General features: G+C 38.5%; 1 protein-coding gene across 10 annotated transcripts in view; it reads right to left on the minus strand.

Annotated features, from left to right (window-relative positions):
• CCDC138 (coiled-coil domain containing 138) overlaps nucleotides 1-23,791 on the minus strand; it is a 205,561-nt gene that overhangs the window by 153,349 nt on the left and 28,421 nt on the right. For 9 of the 10 annotated variants that reach the window (XM_037070489.1, XM_037070554.1, XM_037070522.1 and 6 more), the window contains 4 exons: nucleotides 21,989-22,147; nucleotides 13,082-13,201; nucleotides 2,182-2,259; nucleotides 1,965-2,069 (listed from right to left, as the gene is read on the minus strand). In XM_037070489.1, coding sequence (XP_036926384.1) covers nucleotides 1,965-2,069; nucleotides 2,182-2,259; nucleotides 13,082-13,201; nucleotides 21,989-22,147 — 462 coding nt within the window. The remainder of the gene's footprint in view (nucleotides 1-1,964; nucleotides 2,070-2,181; nucleotides 2,260-13,081; nucleotides 13,202-21,988; nucleotides 22,148-23,791) is intronic. The other variant, XM_037070514.1, reaches the window with a different exon arrangement.

Genomic DNA, 23,791 nt, shown 5'->3' on the forward strand with positions numbered 1-23,791 from the left:
AAGGGGTTGGAGGGGTGGCATCCTAAGCACATAATAGACCATTTACTACTACTATAAAACCTTTGCACTTATCTCATGCCTGGTAAAGAGGAGGGAAGATAAGGTAGGGGCTGCCAAATGGGACCAAGACTATTTGTACAAGAAATCATAGAATTCAGGCAAGGAGAATAGGATGACCTTGAGCTTGGAGACCTAGGAAGGATGTGGAGGTTTCTATCACTGTTGCCACTGCATTCCAGTGACAATGAGGGCCTAGTCCAATGTGACAACATGGCTGTGGATAATCCATTTGTACATGCCTACCACTTGCTGCTGATAGAACTCCTTGACAGGCTACCCACCTCAGCTCTCACAATGTTGGCAACATGAGGTGAGCAGGTTGTTCAAGGTCCTCTGGTCATTGAAAGAGGCCAGCAAGTTGACTACTGAAATCTATTTCTTAACCTGCTAGATCAAGTCTACGGAAGTGTTGTGGAAATCCTCAACTGTGAATTCCTAAATCCTGAGATATCACGTCCTCTTTGATGTTGGCAGACATGGCCTTGAACTTGTGTAATTCTTTGCACTGACAACAGGAAGAGTCCAAAAGTTCAGTAGGAAAAGCTCCCATCAGGCCTGGTGTTGAAGATGTAGGAGTACTTTTGTGGAGGTTCTTGAACCCCTGTTGATGGAGGTCATCCTCAGCATACTCCCTATTATGGAATAATAGCTCCAGCAGCTCTGAAACCAGAGGGTTCTGCACAGCAATCTTTGGCTGAATTTGGTTCTGGAGAACCATGATGACTTCATTACTGGCCAATTAACACCTTTAGAATTACGGCCCAACAGCAACTCCTGCTTCCATTGCTGAGGATCTTTTCCCCATCATTAAACACCCAATTTACTTTGTGAAAAGAACTAGAAAATTTATAAAAATTATTAAAGCCCACAATATGATATCACTACCCACCCACTGGAAAGGTCAAAATAAAAAAGACAAAATCACCAAACGTTGGCAAGGTTGTGGAGCAACCCAAACAATAATATGTGGCTAGCTAGTAGGAGAATAAAATAATACAAAAACTTTTGAAAACTGGCAGTTCCATTCAAGTTAAATATATATCTACTTTATGACCCAGAAATTCCAGCCTTTATAATATTGCTAAGAAAAATGCAAACACATATCTACAAAAAGCTTTTTAAACAAATATTGTTAGCATCTCCATAATAAACAAAAACAACAAACAGCTCAGGTATCTATCAACAAGAGGGATAAACAAACTGTGATATATTTATACTAGAATATTGCTGAGCCATACAGAGGAACAAAGTACCTGATATATTCAACTATGAACATAATAAGCCTCACAGAAACAAATAAATACTATATGATTCCATGAATGAAGTTCTAAAATAAGTTAAATTAAATTATGGTAACAAAAATCGGATCAACAATTGTTTCTTGCAAGGAATAACTAAAAGGGGACATGACAGAACTTTCTAGGATAATGGAAATGTCCTATGTTTAGTTGTAGGTTATCTCAGTGTAGACATTTGTCAAAACTGATAAAAATGTACATTTAAGAATTTTGCATTATGTTACTGTATACCTCAAATTAAAATAAATTCTTAGGGAAAAAAGTTAATACATGGAAGCCATCCAAGGGATGGATTGCAGTTTTGATAGAAAAGTAACAATGAAGGCTTATGGAATCGCAAAACACAATTAGTAAGAAAGCTGTTATTAAGCTAACTTCCTGTGACTTGTCAGTGATACTGTGCCTGAAACATTGCTGAAATACTGTTTTGTTTTTGCAAATAAATGTGTATTTGAAACTTTACAAAGATATTTCTTGTAAAGGTATTATTGTGGTTATGTCTTTCATACCAAAAACAATGTTTACTGAAATGAAATGAAATGAAAAGATTAAAAAACAAAGACAAAATTTCCTGACTTCAAACTGAAGAAAATTTCAATATCATACCTTACATGTTTTTGAAACTGGTACTTTTTGTATTAAACTTTTTGTTTCATGAGCCACATGGGAATTTCCTTTCAATCTCTGCATTGTCATAAACTCATACTTCCTCTGCAACAGCACAAATCCATGAATTAAAGAACAATCACATTAAAAGCGTGAAGGTCCAAAAGCAAGCATTTTAAAATTCATTTGTGTCAAACGGGAGTAACAAGCAACTTACCTGTAAATTATCTAAACGCGCTTGAACTCTTTTAGCCTGAATCTCCATCTTCCTATTTTCTTCACTTATTTCATTCAACTAAAGTAGAAAAATGTTATTACATATTTCAATATAACCCTTAAACTGATTTCAAACTGAAGGGTTCCCAAATAATCTACCTTCCCTAGTCTGCATAACTAAGCAATGTAACAAAACAGAAGTAACATTCATGATTAAAGATCACCTAATCAGTAAAACAAACAAACAAGCAAAATACAACCAAAGACACTGAAATTGAGAACAGGCTGACAGTGACCACATGGGAGAGGGGAGAGAATTTCAGGAGAAAAGAGTGAAGGGTTTGCAGGAACAAGTATAAAGGACACATGGACAACAACAAGGAGGGTGGAAACGGAAGGGAGGTGTGGAGGGCTGGGGTGGGTGGGCTGGGATGGAGGAAAGGCAGAAAATTGTACTTGAACAACAATTAAAATATAAGTAAATACATACATACATATATACATACATAAAATCACAGCTGAAATCAACACTTGTCAATAAAATATTAATAGTACCTAAGTATACTTCACTCTATCAAAAATTTGAAGTATCCCAAGATCTTACAAGTATACATTTCAATGGGAAATATCTTTTTCTTAAAAGATTTTTATTTATTTATCTTTACAGGGGAAGGGAAGGAGAGAAGGAGAGAAAATATCAATGTATGGTTGCCTCTCGTGAGTCCCCTGTTGGAAACTGGCCTGCAACCCAGGCACGTGCCCTGAATGGGAATCGAACCACGATTGCGTGGTTCGCAGGCCTGCGCTCAATCCACTGAGCTACACCAGCCAGGGCTGGGAAATATCTTTTAAGTGAACATTTCTGTCATTAGAATTTTTTACAGTTTTTAGTTTACTGATTATGCTATTAGTTGTCCCCTTTACTTTCTCATCCTTCCTGTACTCCTCTCCCACCAGCATTCTCCCATTCTTAGTTCATGTTCATGGGTCATACATGTAAGTTCTTTGGCTTCTCAATTTCCCATATTATTCCTGACGTCCCCCTGCCTATTTTGTACCTACCATTTATGCTTCTTATATCCCTGTACCATTTCCTCCATTCTCCCCCTCCACCTCTCCACTGATATCCTCCATGTGATCTCTAATTCAATAAATCTGTTCTTCTTCTAGATGTTTGCACAGTTCATTTTTCCTGTTTCTAGATTTAGCTGCTGATAGTTCTGTTTGTTGTCATTTTACTATTCATATGTTTTATCTTCTTCTTTTCCTAAGAGAAGTCCCTTTACATTTCATATAAGGGTTTGGTGATTATGAACAACTTTTACTTGACCTTATCTGGGAAGCACTTTATCTGCCCTTCCATTCTAAATGATAGCTTTGCTGGGTAGAGTAATCTTGGATATAGGTCCTTGCCTTTCATGACTTGGAATACTTTTTCCCAGCCCCTTCTTGCCTGCAAGGTTTCTTTTGAGAAATCAACTGACAGTCATGCGGGAACTAATTTGTAGGTAACTGTCTCCTTTTCTCTTGCTGCTTTTAAGATTCTCTCCTTATCTTTAATCTTGGGTAATGTAATTATAATGTGCCTAGGTTCGTGCTTCCTTGGATCCAACTTCTTTGGGACTCTGAGCTTTTTGGACTTCCTAGAAGTCTATTTCCTTTGCTAGATTGAGGAAGTTCTCCTTCATTGTGTTTTCAAATAAGCTTTCAATTTCTTGCTCTTCCTCTTCTCCTTCTGGCACCCCTATGATTCTGATGTTGAAATGTTAAAAGTTTTCCCAGAGGTTCCTAAGATTCTCCTCATTTTCTTCAATAATTGTTTCTTCATTCTGTTCTGATTCAAAGTTTACTTCTTCCTTCTGCTTCAAAACATTTATTTGAGTCCCAGTTTCCTTCCCTTCACTGATGGTTCCCTAAACATTTTGTTTTATTTCATTTTTCATAGCTTTCATTTTTTTTCATATATTTCATGACCGTACTCAACCATATTTGTGAGTATCCTGATTACTAGTGTTTTGAACTGTGCGCCTGATAGGCTGGCTATCTCGTTGTCTCTTAGTTGTATGTTTTCTGGAGCTTTGATCTGTTCTTTCATTTGGGCCATATTTTTTTTTTTATCTCAGTGTGCCTTTTACACAATAAGGGTGGAGCCTTAAGTATTTGCCAGGGCAGGCCAAACCACATCCTTGTGCTGAGTAGCAGTATTTGGAAGAGGGGTCTAGGAGGGTACAATGCTACTTGCTTGGCTGTCAGCAGGCTTTCAGTCACTTTCCCTGCTACCCACAAGCAAATTAGGCTCTTTGGTGCTGATCCCAGGTGAGTGGGTTTGTGTACATTCTAGGGCCTGGTGGGTCTCTTCAACAAACTCTCCTGTGAGGCTGAGTTTCTACCACTGCCGCCTCAACTCCCATAGATGTTTTCAGTCTGAGGATTTGAACCTTTACTTCCCTGCACTGGAATCAATTGGGGGGATAAACTGGTACCTTTATAATATAGAATCTTTCCATTTATGAACATAACATAGCCTTCAGTTTATTTAGGTCTTCCTCGGTTTAATAAAATTTTGTACTTTTCAGTAAATATCTTTGGATCTATTTATCTACACATCTTTATCTATCTACACATCTTTAGATCTATTTTTAGATAACTAATTTTTTTGATGCCATTACCTATGGTATCCAACAAGTAATATTTACTTTCTGATTATTAGCACAGAAACACTTGATTATTGTATATTGAATTTATACTCAAGAGTTCTTCTACATTTGCTTATATTTGCCCTGGTTGGTGTGGTTCAGTGGATTGAGCACCACCAGCAACTGAGAGATCACCGGATCAATCTGCTGTCAGAACATATGTCTGAGTTGCAGGCCAAGTCCCCAACTGGGAAAGAACAAGAGGCAACTAATATATGTGTCTCTCACACCTCCATGGCCTCTCCCTCACTTTCTCCCTTCCCCTTTCTATAAAAGTAAATAAAGAAAATCATTAAAAATTGGATTAACTCTAATAACTTGTCTATATACTCATTTGGATACCTATGTCCATAGATACAAAATTGTATCATCTTTATATAATACTGATTTCTTCCTTTCCAACCTTGATTTTTTTCCATTATTTCACTGACTAGGATTTCAGTGTATTATGTTCAGTAGAAATAGTAACAGTAAGGACATTTACTTTGTTATGATCTCAGAGGAAAAAGATTTCACTAATGTAAAATTAAGTATAAATTCCTTGTTGTATATTTAGATACTCTATCAGAATTAAGGTGTTTAGAGAGGTCACATGGTGGAGGAGTGAATGGCAACCACATTAACCTCCTCCCAGGAGCAATCTGGAATTACAACTAAATTGTGGAGAAATCACCCAGAACAAACAACTTAACAATAGTGAAAGGGAAGCCTTATAACCTCAGACAGACAGAAGAATCAGCTTCAGCAAAACCTGTCTAGTAAGGAATACGGTTGAGACTTGGGCTAGCTGGGTGCCCACAGGCAGCAGGATCACAGGGATAATTAAGTGGCTGGCTGGACCTCCCTGAGAAGAATGGCCTCTAAACCCTAAGCTGGGATCCCCAGCCTATAACAGCAGAGCCCCCAAAAGTACACAGATACCAACCAGCAGCAAAAGTGATAGGGTTGCTCTCCAACAGAGATGGGTGGCTACAGATCCAAATTGCCATTTAAAGGGCCACTGCACAAACTTTCATTTGTAGCCATTTACCCACAGCTCCGGCAAAGGGGGGGCCAGAGTGGGCTATTCATGCCAGAGGAGAGACTGGGGACAGAAGCTTTGGGGAAAGAGCTAAGAGAGTAGCCACAGAGTTCCTAGTACTGAGTCATACCCCACACAGTAGCAGCTATTGTGTTCAGGCAGATGAATCCTCTCTGAGCAGAAGCAGCCTAATATGAAACAATAGTCCAGCCTCTAGGAGAGACATTGCCCCCTGCTCTGTGGTGCTTAAGCCTGACTGCTAAGTGCAGAGTGACTAGATTATCAACTAAAAGAAACAGCCACACAGTGTAGATCCCTGGAAGTCTCAGAGCAGACTGCCTAAAGTCAGATGGGGTCAACGTCTCACATAACCAGAGGCAGACCTAGAAAGAAAAAATAGTATCAAATACTAGAGGATACCTGGACAAAGTCCACTGTGACCTTCTCCATGATTAGTGATATTTTCTATCCTGCACAGCTTTCTAACATTCATTTCTTGGTCAGCAATTTGTGCATATTAAGACACTAGAATGATACCCAGACATAATGTATATGACATTTACATGTAGAATGTAAACTACAGTCTATTTCTGTACTTTCTTATAATAGTCTTAATCTCTTCACACCCTTATTAATACTGGTTCATTTCCTATTGATAGTGGGATTGCTGGGGGGAGATATTTTTGTGCATGTAGGCTTATTCCCTGGGGTTTTTCGTTCTGTTCTGGCAACACCTGCAAAACCACACACAAGAGGTGGTGGGTAGAGTGACCCTCAGTCAATCAGTTGGAGGGAAGGACTCACCAAAGAACAATCGAACAATGATCGAAACCCACCCCAAATACATCCAGAGAGGCAACATAAATGGGATAAAGGGCATCCTAAAAACATCAAGTTCAGGAGAAAAGCAGATACACCACTGAATCTCACAGGTCTCCTACCATAAAAGTTCATAACAAAACCTCTGAGTCAAAACAGATCAATTGAAGAAGCACAGGTAAACAAGAAGAGGCTCACAAACAATGGGAGGACAAAGAATCCCCAAATGACAGGAAAGGAGGAAGTCTCAAAAAGAATGCTAAATGAAATAGAAGAAATTAAACAATCAGATATTCAGTTCAAAACAATGGTTATAAGAAAGCTTAATTAGCTCAGTAAGAACTACTGAAAACTACAGGGAAACTACAAGGAACTCACTGCAAACTATATCAACAAGAAAGAGGAAAAGGAAGCTATCAACAAGAACCAAGAGGAAATCGAGAACACAATTTCTGAACTGAAGAACACAGTAGAAGGAATGAAAAGCAGGCTAGATGAAGCAGAGGATCAGATCACAGAGCTCGAAAATAAGGTTAAGAAAAATTCCCAAAAAGAGAAAATAAAGGAACGGAACTAAAAAAAAACACACACACAAAAACCGAAGGTAAATGCAGAACTGTTATGAAACACAATAATATCCATATTATAGAGATAACAGAAGGGAGAGGATAAGAGCAAGGAATAGAAAAACTGTTGGAAAAGTAAGATGAAAATTTTCTTAATTTGGTGAGAGAAAAAGTCACACGAATCCAGGAAGCATAGATGTTTCCAATCAAGAAGAACCCAAAGAGGCCAACTGCAAGACACATCACAGTTAACATGGCAAAATTCAAAGACGAAGAAACAATCTTCATGGCACCAAGGGAAAAATATAAGTAACATACAAAAGAACACCAATAAGGCTAGCACCTGACTTCTCAATGGAAACATTGCAAGCCAGAAGGTAATGTCTACAAATACTCCAAGTAATGAAAAGCAAAGGCCTGCTACCAACACTACTCTATCCAGCAAGGATCCGAATAAAAACGCAAGAAAAATAATGAGTTTCCCAGAAAAAAGAAGGCTAAAAGAATACAGTTCCACCAAACGAGCGCTGCAAAATATGTTAAAGGCAATACTTTAAGAAAAGGAAGAGAAAGAGAGGAACACAGGTAGGAAGGCAGTAAAATGACAATGAACAAGTTCCTATCAATAATAACCTTAAATGTAGGGACTTCAGGCCAAGATGAAGGCATAGATGGAAACACTGAGCCTCCTCGCACAACCAAGTTTAAAGACAACAAAGTTTTAGTGACAAAAAAGCAGCCAAAACACAGAAAATTGAAGTGTATGGAAGTCTGACAACAACGAAACATTCAGGCAAACCTGTAAGAGGGGTGGAGTCAGCGGCAGAGCGGGGTCCGGACGGAAAGAGGAGCAGGACAAACCCAGGAACGCAGGTAGCACTTGGCAGATAGCAGGGGTGGAGTGGCAACAGGCAGAACAAGTGAGGGCGCAAGGCGGCTGACCGGAATCACACATTTGCATGCAGATAAACCAAACAAAGGAACAATCAGTGTGACAGACCACACAAACTAGGACCCCAGGGATGGGAATCAGAGCCTGAAAGCAATAATTGGAAAGACTTCTGGGGGTCAAGGTGCCTGGAGAGGCTCCCAGGATCACAGAGAGTTTGTTGGAGAGACCCAAAGGGTCCTGAAGGATGCACAGGCCCACACACCCGGAAGCAGGCACAAGGGGAGCCAGGTTCGCTTGTGCGAAGAAGCAGAGGGGACAGAAATCTAAGAGAGAGTGGAACAAACACCATCGCTCCACTCTGACCCCACCCCCACACACAAGGTCACAACCCAGCCACTGGGTCGCTCTGCCTGGTGAACACGTAAGGCTCTGCCCCTGATACAGAACAGGCGCAAACAGACCAAATTATTATGGCTAAAGAACAGCTCAAAATCCCAAAGCCAATAATTCTAAGAAACCAAGAAATAGCCATCCTATCAGATACACAGTTCAAAATACTGGTGATCAGGATGCTCACAGAACTGGTTGATTTTAGTCAAAAATTAGAGGAACAAATGAAGGCTAAACTAATTGAAATGAAGGGAAATGCACAAGAAACCAATAGTGACGGAAAGGAAACTGGGACTCAAATCAAGGGAGTGGACCAGAAGGAAGAAAGAAACATCCAACCAGAAAAGAATGAAGAAACAAGAATTTAAAAAAATTAGGAGACACTTAGGAACATCCAGGACATCTTTAAATGTTCCAATATCTGATTCATAGGGGTATCGAAGGGGAAGAGAAACAGCAACGAGTGGAAAACTTATTTGAACAAATAATAAAGGAGAACTTCCCCAGTCTGGCAAAGGAAATAGAATTCCAGGAAATCCAGGAAGCTCAGAGAGTCCCAAAGAAGTTGGACCCAAGAAGGAACACTCCAAGGCACATCATAATTACATTAGCCAAGATGAAAATGAAGGAGAGAATCCTAGAAGCAGCAAGAGATAAGGGGATAGTCACCTACAAAGGAGTGCCCATTAGACTGTCCCTTGATTTCTCAAAAGAGACCTTACAGGCAAAAAGGGGCTGGAAAGAAGTATTCCAAGTCATGAAATCCAAAGACCCACAGCCAAGATTACTTTATCCAGCATAGTTTTCATTTAGAATAGAAGGACAGATAAAGTGTTTCTCAGATAAGGTCAAGTTCAAGGAGTTCATCATCACCAAGCCCTTATTATATGAAATGTTAAAAGGACTTATCTAAGAAAAAGAAGATGAAAAAAAAGGAACAGTGAAAGGACAGCAAACTCACAGTTATAAACCAAACCTAAAACAAAAGCAAAATAAGTGAACAGTTAGATAAGGAGCAGAGCCATTGAAATGGAGATCACATACAGGGTTAGCAACAGGAAAGTGGGAGGAGGAGAGGGGGGAAGAAGGTACAGAGCATAAGTAGAATAGACAATAGGGAGAAAATAGAAAGGGGGAAGGCAAGAGCAGTTTGGGAAATGCAGAAGCTAAAGAACTTATGGCACATGGATGTGAATGAAAGGGGGAGAAAGTGGGAAAACGGAGTGAGCAGGGTGGAGGGGAATGAACGGGGGGAATGAGACAACTATAATGGCCTAATCAATAATATATATTAAAAAAGAAAAAAAGAAAGAAAGTAAACTACAGCCACTATGAGTAATAAACACAAATGCTAACATGCTCAACAAAATGTAGACAAATCTCAGACAGCAACATATGAAAAAGATCATACACCAGATTCAAGAGGGATTCATACCAGGGATGCAAAGAAGACCAAGGGTGTTTCCCTTGGTGCCACTGATTCGCAAATCAATAAACATAATAATCACCTGAATAAAAGAAAAACAAAAATCACATGATCATATCAATATATGTGGAAAAAGTAATTGATAAGGTACTAAACCCATTTATTATAAAAATACTCAGCACAGTGGGAATAGAAGGAGCATTCCTCAACATAATACATGCCATATACAATACACCTACAGCCTACATCATACTCAGTGGGCAAAAACTAAAAACTTTCTCCCTAAGATCAGAAACAAGACAAAGACATCTACCTTCACCACTTGTATTTAGTAGAGTATTGGAAGCCTAGCCAAAGCAGGGAAAAAGAAATAGAAGGCATCGAAATCAGAAAGTAGGAAGCAAAACTGTTGTTGCTCGCAGATGACATGATAGTGTACATAAAAATCCCACAGACTCCACAAAAAAACTGCTCAACCTAATAAATGAATTCAGCAAAACAGCAGGATACAAAGTCAGTATCTGAAAATCATAGGCATTTTTCTATACCAAAAATCAAACAGCAGAAACAGAAATCAAGAAAAAAATCCCATTCGATATAGCAAAAACAAAAATAAAATACCTAGAAATAAACCTAACCAAAGAGGTAAAAGACCTATATAAAGAAAACTACATAACACCGCAGAAAGAAATCAAGGAAGACACAAACAAATGGAAACATATACCGTGTTCATCGATCCGAAGAATTAACATCATCAAAACTCCATATAACCCAAAGCAATTTACAGATTCAATTCAATACCTATTATAGTACCAATGGCACACTTCACACACATAGAACAAACCCTTCAAAAATTTATATGGAACCATAAACAACCCTGAATAGCTGCTGCAATTTTAAGAAAGAAGAGCAAAGTAAGAGGGATCACAATACCTGATACCAAACTGAATTACAAGGCCACAGTAATCAAAGGAGTCTGGTACTGGCGTAAAAACAGACCCATGGACCAGTGGAACAGAACAGAGAGTTGAGAAATAAACCCAAGTCTCTATGATCAGTTAATACTCAACAAAGGGGGCAGCAACATAAAATGGAGTAAAGACAGCCTCTTCAACAAATGGTGCTGGGACAACTGGAGAGCTACGTGCAAAAAAAATGAAACGTGAGCACCAACTTATACCATAAGCAAAAATAAATTCAAGGTGAATAAAAGACTTAAACATAATCCATAATACCATTAAAGTCCTAGAGGAGAACATATGTAAGAAAATATCAAATATTTCACAAAGGAACATTTTTATTGACATTTCCCCTATAGCAAGGGACACAAAGGAAAGAATAAACAAATGACATATCATCAAAATAAAAAAGCTTCTACATGGCTAAAGAAAACAGTATTAAAATAAACAGATAACTAACTATAGGAAAACATATTTGCCAATGATACATCGGACAACGGGTTAATCTCCAAAATATATAAAGAACTTACACAACTCTACTGTAAGAAGACACGCAACCCAATTAAAAAATGGGTAAAAGGCTTGAACAGACACTTTTCCAAGGAGGATATACAGATGGCCCAGAGACACATGAAAAGATGCTCAATATTGCTAGCTATCAGAGAGATGCAAATTAAAACCACAATGAGATACCACTTTATACCACACAGAATGGATATCATAAATAAAGCAACAAACAACAAGTGTTGGAGAGGTTGTGGAGATAAGGGATCCTAGTATACTATTGGTAGGATTGCAGACTGGTACAACCACTATGGAAAACACTATGGAATTTTCTAAAAAAAACTAACAATGGGTTTGCCTTTTGACCTGGCAATTCCACTGCTAGGATTATATCATAAGACCCCTGAAACACCAATCCAAAAGAACCTATGCACTCCAACATTCATAGCAGCACAATTTACAATAGCCAAGTGCTAGAAGCAACCTAGGTGCCCATCAGTAAATGAATGGATCAAGAAACTGTGGTACATTTACAGAATGGAATTCTATGCAGCAGAGAGAAAGAAGGAGCTCCTACCCTTTGCAAAAGCATGGATAGAGCTAGAAAGCATTATGCTTAGTAAAAGAAGCCAGATGGTGAAAGACAAATACCACATGATCGCACCTTTAACAGGAACCTAAATAACAAAACAATCAAACAAGCAAAATATAACGAAAGATATTTAAGTAGAGAATAGGTGACAGTGCCCAGAGGGGAGAGGAGAGAGAAGTTCAGGGGAAAAGGGAAAGGGTTTACAGGAATGGGTATAAAAGAAACAGGACAAAAACTAGGGGGGTCAAAATGGGAGGGAAGTGGGGAGCACTGGAGAGGGGTGGGCAGGGCTGGTAATATAAGACAGAAAACTGTATTTGAACAATAATTAAATTTTTAAAAGAAGCTCCAAGCCCTGGCTGGTATAGCTCAGTGGATTGAGCGCGGGCCTGAGAACCAGAGGATCGAGGTTCAATTCCCAGTCAGGGTACATGCCTGGGTTGCAGGCCAGTTCCCTGCAGGCAAACTCCCAGCAGGGGATGCATGAAAGGCAACCATACATTGATGTTAAAAAATAATAATAATATAATAAATAGATAAATAAAAGAAGCTCCAGACACCGCTGGGATGGGAATAAAAGGCAGAAAACTGTACTTGAACAACAATTAAAATAAAAGTTAAAAAATAAAAAGAAAGAGAAGAACTGGGGAAAAAGGTACAGGAAATAAGAAGCATAAATGGTAGGTACAAAATAGACAGGGGGAGGTTAAGAATAGTATAGGATATAGAGAAGCCAAAGAACTTATATGTACAACTCATGGACATGAACTAACAAGGGGAAATGCTGGTAGGAGGTAGGGTCCAAGGCAGAGAGAAATAAAGGGGAGGGAAAAATTAGACAACTGTAATAATATAATTGATAAAATATATTTTACTAAAAACATTATAAAACTAGATGATGACTATATACAAAAATTAGTAATTGGAAATAAATTTCTCTAGACAGAAGGTGTTCTAAGCCTGACTTATAATTTGTTAGATACAAACCATATATTTCTAAGAATGTCTTATAATCTAATATTAAAACAGGTCTTACCTGTTTTTTTAAGTAATCATTTAATTCTTTCAAAGTATCAAAAGAAGACCTTAGCCTCTTGCATTCTCTGTTTTTTTCCTTAAGAGCTTCGGTTAAGTGTACAACTTCTGCATCATGTTGCTAGGAGGAAAAAGAGTATTATCAAAAAATTAGGTAAGGCTCATTTGTCCCATAAATTAAAAATTACAATGCCCTGAATAAAAAGAAATTTAATCTGCATATTAAACACATATAACTACTATTGCAAAAAACTTATAAAAACTGAATAATCGATCAAAGTACAAACCAAGCATTAAAAGCACTTGTGAATGCCTTATTAAAATATATTATACAAATTAAGCAGCAATAAGGCTTTTGCTCAAAAAAATCCACCAAGGAAATTCAATCAAATAACCTCTAATGACATGGAATTATAAAATAAAGAATTTCAAATTCTTTTCAAAAGAATGAGTTATTTATAGCTTTATACATCAAAAAGATGATTTAAGTTACCCTTAAAAAATAGAAGAAGTCCACGAACAGAACAAAGTAATTTCTTGTTCTTATAAAGCACTTGAAATTGTATTTTTTTATTTTATTTATTTTTAGTAAGAGGGGAAGGGAAAGAGAAAAGGAGGGTGATAAACATTAACACGTAGTTGGTTCTGTCTTGCACACCCCCTGATGTGGACCTGGCCGGCAACCAAGTCATGTGCCCTGACTGGGAATCGAACAGGTGACACTTTGCCTCACACACGTGGACTAAATCCACTAAGCTACACCAGTCATTGTAGTGAAAATTGTTTTAAATCTTCAAAAAATTAACATATATAATAAAATTATTCTGACCCCAATACTATTTGACTGCCCTTACTCAGTTTTATAGATTATTCAAATTAATTTCTTCGTTTTTTCTAAGGGAAAAATACTGTCTTGTATTTTCTTTTTTTTTAATTTATTTAATTATTTTTCAAGTACACTATTCTATTATTCACATCCCATCCCACCTCTTAGTGCTCCCCCCTACCTTCCATTTCCACCCTTCTTAGCTATTGTCCATGTATCTTTTATATTTGTTCCTCTAAATCTCGCCCCTATTTCCCCTAAAATTCCCTCCCCTCTCCTCTCTGGTCGCTGTCCCCCTGTTCTCAATTTCAGTGTCTTTGATTATATTTTGCTTGCTTCTTTATTTTGTTGTTTAGCTTTCTATTAAAGGTGAGATCATATGGTATTTGTCCTTCAACACCTGGCTTATTTCACTCAGCATAATGCTTTCCAGTCCAATCCATGATGTTGCAAAAAGTAGGAGCTTTGGGTTCCTCTTGAATGGGACTCTCTGTGATTCCTGTATTCGTGTGACATTTCCTCTCATCAAATTAGAAAATTTTCCATCACTACTCTTTCAAATTGGTTTTCTATCCCTTGTTCTTGTTCTTCTCCTTCTGGTATTCCTATTATTCGGATATTATTACATTTCTTATTGTCTTGCATTTCTCTTAATCCCTCTTCTTTCTGAGCCTCTTTACCTTTTCTTGCTCTTTTTGGGAGATTCTTTCTACTGTGTCCTGCAACTTGCTGATCCGATCTTCTGCCTCATCAATCCTGCTTTTCATTCCTTCTACTGTGTTCTTCAGTTCAGAAATTGTATTCTTCATTTCCTATTGGCCTTTGCTGATAGTTTCTATTTCCTTTTTCATGTTGATAATAGTTTGCGGAGAGCTCATGGTAGCTCCCCTCTAGTTTCTGGTAGCTCCCCTCTAGTTTCTGGTAGCTCATTGTGAGCTCTTTGAATTTCCTGATAACTAGTGCTTCGAATTCAATATCTGATAGCTGACTTGCCTCTCTTTCGTCTAACATTATTTCTGAGACTTTCACCTTTTCTTTCATTTGGGCATTGTTTCTTTGTCTTCCCATTGCTTATGAGACTCTTCCTGTTAGCTTCAGCTTCTTAAATTGATCTGTTCTGACTCCCTAGGTTTATGGTGTGAACTTCTGTGGTAGAATTCCTGTGAAATTCAGTGGTATAGTCTCCTGCAGGTATCTTGATGTTCTCTGCCTCCACCTACTCCTTTCTTTGTGTGTGTGTGATCAGCTGGAGGGGGAGGCAAAATGGTTTATGACAGCAGGAGAGTACTTTATGATATTTACAGTCACAGCTGGCAGAGAAGAGATAGAAGATCTTTAGGCTCTATATAGTGTTAACTGTAATCTTCAACCCAATTTGCCACCTCTAGGAAAGGATAGACCAAAGATAAGTCTCTTGTTGGGGAGGGAAGGCTTGTGAGTTGTATCTAGAAAGCAGTGAGGTTGTGGGTGGTCAGATTTTGAGGTACGGTGAGAGTAAAGAATAGTAAATAGACGTAGCGTGTGAGCAAGTAGAGTTAATCACTACAGTAATAGAATTCAGGAACCTGTAAAGTGGGCTAAGACTGGAGAGATGTGTTGTGAAGTATTTACAGTGGTATAGAAAGCAACAAACAAACAAACAAACATTTTAAAAAGGGCAGGAGAAGGGAGGAATAAGCGTAAATTTGGGATGAAAAGAAGGACTAAAACAGGAAAAAAGAAAGGAGAGGAACAAAGTATTAAAAGATAAAGCAATAATAAAATTTTAAAAATATACGACTACTAAAAAAAATTACGAAAGAAAAAGCGGGGCAGGGGGAGAAACCCACCCTCCCTTATTGGTTTCAAACTGTCCAATCCAGTTTGTCTGGTTTCAGCAGGATCCTCCCTCTGTGGGCTGGGTTGTAGGTGCACGCACACACCCGCACGCCAGCCAGGCTACCACACTTGGGTGCGGGCGCCCACCCACCCAACAGGCTGCCTGAGTCCCTCGGGATCTGGTACTGGTCCTTCCTAGTCCTGTCACTGGGTGAGAAACAAGTCAAGCTGCCTTCACAGGAGAACACCTCAGTCCACTTTCCAATAAAAACTTCTCCAGAAAGCCTGCCTCTCAGCCCAGCCCAATCCCCAACCCAACCGGTTAGGACAATGCTCCTCTCAAATTTCCCAGGCTGGCGGGCTGGCGACCACAAAGATCGCAACTGAACATGGCCCACTGTCCTTGCCACCGTCCCTGTAAACCTAGGCAGACAGGTCTCTGCCACCCAGCCCCACCTAGATGAGGAAGGAGGGAGCCAGCTCTCTTCCAAGGACCCAGCAGCCGGCCCAAGGCTCCGCCGGCTGCTGGGCTCCCGATGAGTCCACCATAGGAGACGCCCTCGATGCTGGCCACAGACAGAAGCCTCTACACCCTTACTGCAGTGGCAGCGGAGGCTCAGAAGCCATTAGGCGCTGGCTGACGGCCACTAGCCCTGCCGCTGTCACTTTTGTCTTTACTCACAGGTGCCTGGCTCCCGATGAGTTCTCTGTGGCAGATGCCCCTGCTGCTGGGTACAGACAGAAGCCTCTGGGCCCCAACTACTGCAGCGCTCCAAGGTCGCTAGGCACCAGCAAGAGCCACTATCTGGCTGCCGCTGCCCTTGACTATACTCAGGGGTGCCGGGCTCCCATTGAGTTCTCTGTGGCAGAAGGAAGCCTCTGGGCCAATTTCTTCTTTAATTACTTTTAAATGACATAGCATGTTTTCCACTTAAAGTAGGAGTATTTTTTCTTTCAATTCTGGCCAAAGATGGAGGCATAGGTAGAACCCCTTCACTTCCTTGCATAACCAAAAGGGAAATAACAACCAATCTAAAAACAATAAACAACCAGAAGTGCCAGAAAATCAAACTGCATGGAACTCAGCCAAACAAGGATTTAAAGTAACATCTCACCAGTAGAAGAGAGAGAGATGGGCAACCAGGTGGATGGAGAGGACCCTGCCACAAGGCAGAGTACACAGGGGACAAGGCTGTGAACAGCACAAGAGAAGCAGGGCTGGCTTAGAGGAACCACAGCATGGTGGCGGACTTCACCAATGAAGCTGGGCTGGTTGAATGGGAAACTAAAGACTCAAGCTAGCTGCAAACTACATGGCGGTTGCCACGGCACTGGAAAGTCCCAGTTTCACAGGACGGAGTTCATTGGAAAGTGGGGCTAGAGAGGAGCAAGCAAGCTGTATTGCTCCTTCTCTGACCCCCCGCCCCCAACAAACAGCACCACAAGGTAGCAAAAAGGGTTGCCCTGTCCCAGTGAATACCAAAGCCTTCTCCCCACAACAAAACAGGTGCTCCAAGACACAGAAATATGGCCCATATGAAAGAACAGATCAAAGCTCTAGAAAAAGAGTTAAGCCACAAAGAGATAGCCCACCTATTGATGCAGAGTTTAAAATAATAGTAATCAAAATGCTCACATAACTGATTGAGCTCAGTCACAAAATGAAGGAACAAATGAAGGTTACCCAAAGTGAAATAAAGCAAAAAACAGGGAACCAACCATGACAGTAAGGAAACTGGAACTCAAATCAATGATCTAGAACAAAAGGAAGAAATAACACCCAATCCCAAAAGGACGAAGAAACAAGAATTCAAAAACATGAGGAGAGAGGCTTAGGAACCTCTGGGAGGTTCCATAAACTTCCCAATATCCAAATCATAGGGGTGCCAGAAGGAAAAGAACAAGAGCAAAAAGTTGAAAATTTATTTGACCATATACTGATGGAACACTTCCCCAGTCTGGCAAAGGTAATAGACTTCCAGGAAGTCCAGGAAGCCCAGAGTCCCAAAGAGTAACACATCAAAGAACATCATCGTTAAGTTACCCAAGATTAAAAATAGAGAGAGAATCTTAAAAGCAGCAAGAAGAAAGGAGAGAGTTACCTGCCAAGAAGTGCCCATAAGACTATCAAGCTGATTTCTCAAAAGAAACCTTGCAGTCAAGAAGGGGCTAGAAATAAGTATTTGAAGACATGAAAGGCAAGGACCTGCATCCAAGATCACTCTATGCAGCAAAGCTGTCATTTAGAATGGAAGGGCAGATAAAGTGCTTCTCAGATAAGGTCAAGTTAAAGGAATTCATCCTCACCAAGCCCTTACTATATGAAATGCTAAAGGAACTCATCTAAGAAATAGAAGAAGATCAAAAACTGTGAACAGTAAACTGACAACAAACTCATCAACAAACTAGCAACAACTAAACCTAAAAAATAAACAAAAACAAAAACAAAGCAAATGACTAGAACAGGAACAGAATCAGACAACTGGATATCACATGGAGGGTTTTCAGTGGGGAGAGGAAGGGGGAGAATGTGGGGGAAAGGTACAGGGAATAAGAAGCATAATTGGTAGGCATAAAATAGATGGGGAAAGGTTAAGAACGGTACAAGATACAGAGAAGTATAAGAACTTATATGTACAACCCATGGATATGAACTAAGGGAAGTAAAGCTGGAGGGTTGAGGGGTATATGGTAGAGAGGAGATAGAGGAGGAAAAATTAGGAAAACTGTAAGAGTATAATCGTTAAAATATACTTAAAAATATATTATTTCTTTCCCCTTTAACTCTCAATTTATTCCCGAATAATGTGTTAAAATGCAAATTTACATATGAAATCAAAAACATGCCTTAGTGTCTTTCTTCTATGTAATCACATAGGTAGCATTAAATTCATCTGACCTAGAGATTCTGCTTTAACTATGTATCCGAAGATACCCAAAACCACTAATTTGGAAGAATATATGCACCCCTATGCTCATTGCATTATTTTTTACACAAGTCATGGTATGGAAACAACTCTAGTGCCCATCAACAGATGAGTGGATTAAAAAGGTTTGGTACATATTTACAATGTACCAAATTACAATTATTAGCCGTAAAAATAGACCAAAATGTTACCATTTGTGACAGCATGGATGGACCTAGAGGATATTATGCAAATAAGTCAGTCAGAGAATGACAAATATATATCACTTATTATGTGGAATCTAAAGAACAAACGAAACAAACAAACTTGTATGATTCATAGACACAGAGAATAGACTGATGGTTGCCAGTGGAGAGGAGGGCTGAGGAGTTAGTTGAAAAAGGTGAAGGGATTATTACAAACCACAACTTGGTAGTTACAAATAGTAATGGGGATATACAGTACAAAACAGGGAATACAGGCCAACTGGGTACTGAAAATATTGGGGGAAACACTTTGTAAAGTATTGTATATGACTGTCTAACCACTATGTATTAGTTTTATACCTAAAACTAATACAAAATAATACTGAATATAAACTGTAATTGAAAAATATAAATAAAAGATATATATGTACTTTATCAATCTGATTAATATTCTCATTTCCAAGGTTTTATACATTCAAAAGATACTAAAAACACACTATGTGTTTCATTTGCAGTATGGCAAGATAAATCAGCTACATCCTTCTATTTGTCTTACTGATTAGAAGTAAAAACCCCAGACAAAACACAAAAATTTTTCAAAGTAAATACTGTGAAAGTAAAACAAAGCAGGGAATTGTAGAGAGAAGTGATAACTTGAAGTACCTTAAAGTAAATAGTTTCCTAGGGGTTTTTTTTCTTTTCCTTTTGTCTAGCACCCTTTAGTCTAGGACCCACTTCCTTATGGTCCTTTGTAGTTATCTTTGTCCCCCATTCTCAATCCCTAAAAATAGCTGATCTATTTTTGTCCCTGTAATTCTGCCTTTCCCAGAATGTCATGATAATATAATCATGACATGATTTTTCTTTATCTTTGGTTTTTAGCAGCAACTCAATTGTGCCGTATCTCCACATGCTCTTCTTTGAATTTATCCTGTTGGAGTTCAATGAATAGCTTGAATTTGTAAATTTATGTCTTTCACTAAATTTGGGAGGTTTTGAATCAATATTTCTTTAAATATTTTTTCTGTTCCAATTGCTTCTCCTTTTGGATTTCTAATTACTCGTATGTTAGGATTTTTTACTCTTACCCTACAGATTTCTGGGGTCTTTCCCCTTTTCCTCATGTTTTCTTTTGTGTTCTTCAAATTCGCTATCTATTTATCTATCAAGTTCAGTGTTTCTTCCTCCAGTTCCATGGTGCTATTGAACTCATTTAGTGAATTATTTATTTCTGGTATGTTAAAGTTCTAAAATTTCCAGTTTGTTTTTTTTTAACTTTTAGTTTTTCTTATGGGAATTTCTGTCTTTCTCTTTGCATTTATTTATGGTTACCTGATGGAACATAGTTAAAAATCCAATATATGGATCATCTAAGGATTGGCATTTTTTTCTTGAGGCTTAGTCATATTTGTCTAGTTCTTTATATGTCCAGGGAATTGTGCATTGTATCCAAGGCCTTTAAGATAGTAAGTTGTGCTGATTCTGAATCTTGTTATAATGCTCTGGGGAATATTGATTTTATTATTTATTTTTTTGAGCAATGAGCCTAGTCAGAATTTTGTTACTTTTTGTGGGCAGTGACCCAATCTCTGTACACTTTTCAAAGCTTTTGTACTCTTGCTTTGGAGCTGTATATGTCATTTAAGGCTTAGTCTGAGACTTATATATGTCATTTAAGACTTAGTCTGAGACTCAGCAATGGCTTAAATCTGAGTTCAGTTTTCAAAGCCTTTACTATGCTCCTGTGATTCTTTTCCACACTTCCACACTGGTGATAGGGAGTTAACCTGAGACTTGGGTGGTATTTTTAGAGTGCACCCTGATCCTTCTACCTTTACTCTGCAGCTTTTCGTTTGTGCTATGCAGACTGAGGGTGACCCAGATTTTTATGAGTTCAAAAACACCAGAGTGAAAAAATCTTCTTTCTAATCTCATCACCAAGATTCTCCCAACACTCTGTCTTTTACAGGGGCTCCCTTTCCTGGTTTCCCTGGTGCGAAAGGCAGAATTTGAGAGTTTTAGCAGCCTATACCAAAGATAAAGAAAAATCATGTAATTATTCTATTACCATGACATTTGGAGAAGGGCAGAATTACAGAGACAGAAATAGATCAGTCATTTTTAGGGGCTGAGAATGAAGGATAAAGATAACTACAAAGGAGCATAAGAGAACTTTGGGAGCTAGAATTATTACCTTGATTATGGTGGTGTTACAAGATTATATGCATTTTTCAAAACAGAAAGAATTCTACTTTATGTAACTTATTCATATCTCTTGATATGAAATAAAGAATATAATACCAGCCCTGGCTGGTATAGCTCAGTGGATTGAGCACGGGCCTGCGAACCAGAGGATCACGGTTCGATTCCCAGTCAGGGCACATGCCTGGGTTGCAGGCCAGTTCCCTGCAGGCCAACTCCCAGCAGGGGACGCACAAAAGGCAACCATACATTGATGTTTCTCTCCCTCTCTCCTTCCCCTCTAAAGATAAATAAATAAATAAATAAAATCTTAAAAAAAAAAGAATACAATACCACCTATTTAACATTCTTGACACAAACATTTAATCTGAATATAATCATTAGGAAACAATAAGGCAAATAAGAGTATGACATACTCATTATACGACTACTAGCCGAAAACCTTCAAAGAAAAGTCTTACAAAAAATAAAAAATGGTAAAGTTGACTGCTCTAGATTTGAACTAAAAAAGGTATAAAAATCAAACATAGTGCATGAATTATGTCTATTTCCTTAATCAAAAAATAAAACAGAACAAAAACAATATTAAAAGACATTTTTAAGAACCAACTGGAAAAGTCAGTATAAACTGTTAGTTAAATTATTTAACTAATATGATTATTTAACTAATTTCCTAATATGGTAACAGTTGGAGAATGCACTTATTCTAGGAGATATATACTCCTAAAAATAAGCATTCAAAATACTAAGGAAGTAATTAGTGGTTTTGTGTCATGATTTTTGCAAGTTACTTTCAAATGGTCCAGGAAAAAAATGTGTGTGTGTATCAGTGAGAAGAAGAGAAGTGGGTTAGGAGAAGAAATACAGCATATGAGGCATAAAGCTAATAACTAGTAAATCTAAATTAAGAGAAAAAAGAGAAACTCTAAACTCAAATGCTATATACTTACCTCCTTTATAATCTGAAATCTTGTTAGTACCTCTTCTTCTATTCCTTTCATTTTACTCAAAGCAGTTTCATGTCTGAACAGCAGTTGTTCTCTTTCAACTAAAAAATGTTCTCGCTTTTGAAGTTCTTCAGCAAATTTCTGTTGTGCTGAAGTTTCACACTACAATAAAATGTCGGATTTAACTGTTTTTTAAAAGTACATTCACAAATTCAACAAATTATATTTTTATCTACTATACTAGTACAACAGCAAGTAAACATGCACAGAAATTCTATCTTGCTGCAAAATGATAAGACCACAGTGAGATTATACTACAGTAACTCTAGAGAATTTAAGGTCCAAAATGGATCAATATTATACAGAATTAATCACCTATTCAGCTTGAATTCCATGCTTCAGTTCAACTTAACAAGATACTCTTTACCTATACTCTCCACTCCTTTACTTTGGGCTAAATAAAAGACCCGCGCCTTGAACTAAAGCACTAGCCATCTTCCCTGACCCAGTGCTACACTGCTAAATACCACTGGGGAAAAAACTACCCACCATAAAAATTAGTAACATTGTGAATTTACGGTCTCACACCTTTACTGGGTTATTAATGCAGTCAGAAATCTTTTGCTATGTTCATGGTTGGCTGTCTCCCATTTTCCACAGTGTCTATTTCAAACCTTCTCCATTCTAAACATATTCCCTCCTATGCCATGTAGGGTGGATAGATAACGTCATCTCTATCTTCGCAGGGAAAACAGAAGAAAGCAGAAGGGAACATCAAGCCCCTGGGCTCAATATACACACATTTCTCTTTCCCCCTCTATTAAAAAGATTCTGGATCTCAATGCCTTCTACCTTCTTGTCGACAGTCCTATACTGACTATCCCTGTAGTATTTTCAATCTCTTCATCCTCATCTGAAATTAAATCTCTTGATGGGACCCACCTTAACTCCTACTCTTCATAAAATTCTTCAAAACTCTGTCAACATTTGCTGAGCCCTCTTCTTTACCTCTCAATTACTCAATTTATTCTAATGTGGCCTCAGTCCATGTACTCCCATTGAAATGGCTTACCTATGACAAATTCTGAATGTCACTGCCCAGTCCTCAGCAACATTTCATACTACTACCCCTTTCTTCCAATTTAAAATTTTCTCTTTGATTGGCTTCCACAACACCACATTCTCCTGGTTTTCCATCTCCCTCACTAACCATGGCTTCTCAGTCCCTTTGCTTCATCCACTGTCCTTTAATTACTAACTTTCCTCAGGATTTCAGCTTAAGCCACTTTATCATTTTTCACACTCTCTGCTTGGTTCCATTCACACATTGGCTAATTGCTCCTAACCTACAACTACTCAGCTCTTTCTCTCAAGCCCCAAATTCAAGTCCAAACTACCTATTTAACATTTCCAACCTGTATATTTAAAGCGGCACAAAATAAGCATGTGTAAAACTGAATTCAATTAGCCATCACAAAAATGCAAATCAGCACCAACATGATCAGCAATAAAAAAGAACAAAATTCTGCCATCTGACAAATGACTTAAGAAACCACATCACCACATTAAGAATGGTAGGAAGTGAGGAGGCATGAGAAGGTTGGCTAGGCTCCCACAGGCAACAGATGAAGTTCCAGAGGGATATTTTGGTGGCCATGAGGTGAGCTTCCCCCTGAGAAGTACAGGGTCTAAACGTCAAAGTGGTCTCTTCAGTATACAGCACAAAACTGGGGAAGGCACCCAGATAACATCCTACCATGAAAAGTAACAGGATTTCTGTCTACCAGAGAAAAATGACTAGAGATG

The sequence above is a fragment of the Sturnira hondurensis genome, unplaced genomic scaffold (assembly GCF_014824575.4).
Source record: "Sturnira hondurensis isolate 20B ecotype Veracruz unplaced genomic scaffold, ASM1482457v3 Scaffold0001304, whole genome shotgun sequence".
Lineage (NCBI taxonomy): Eukaryota > Metazoa > Chordata > Mammalia > Chiroptera > Phyllostomidae > Sturnira > Sturnira hondurensis.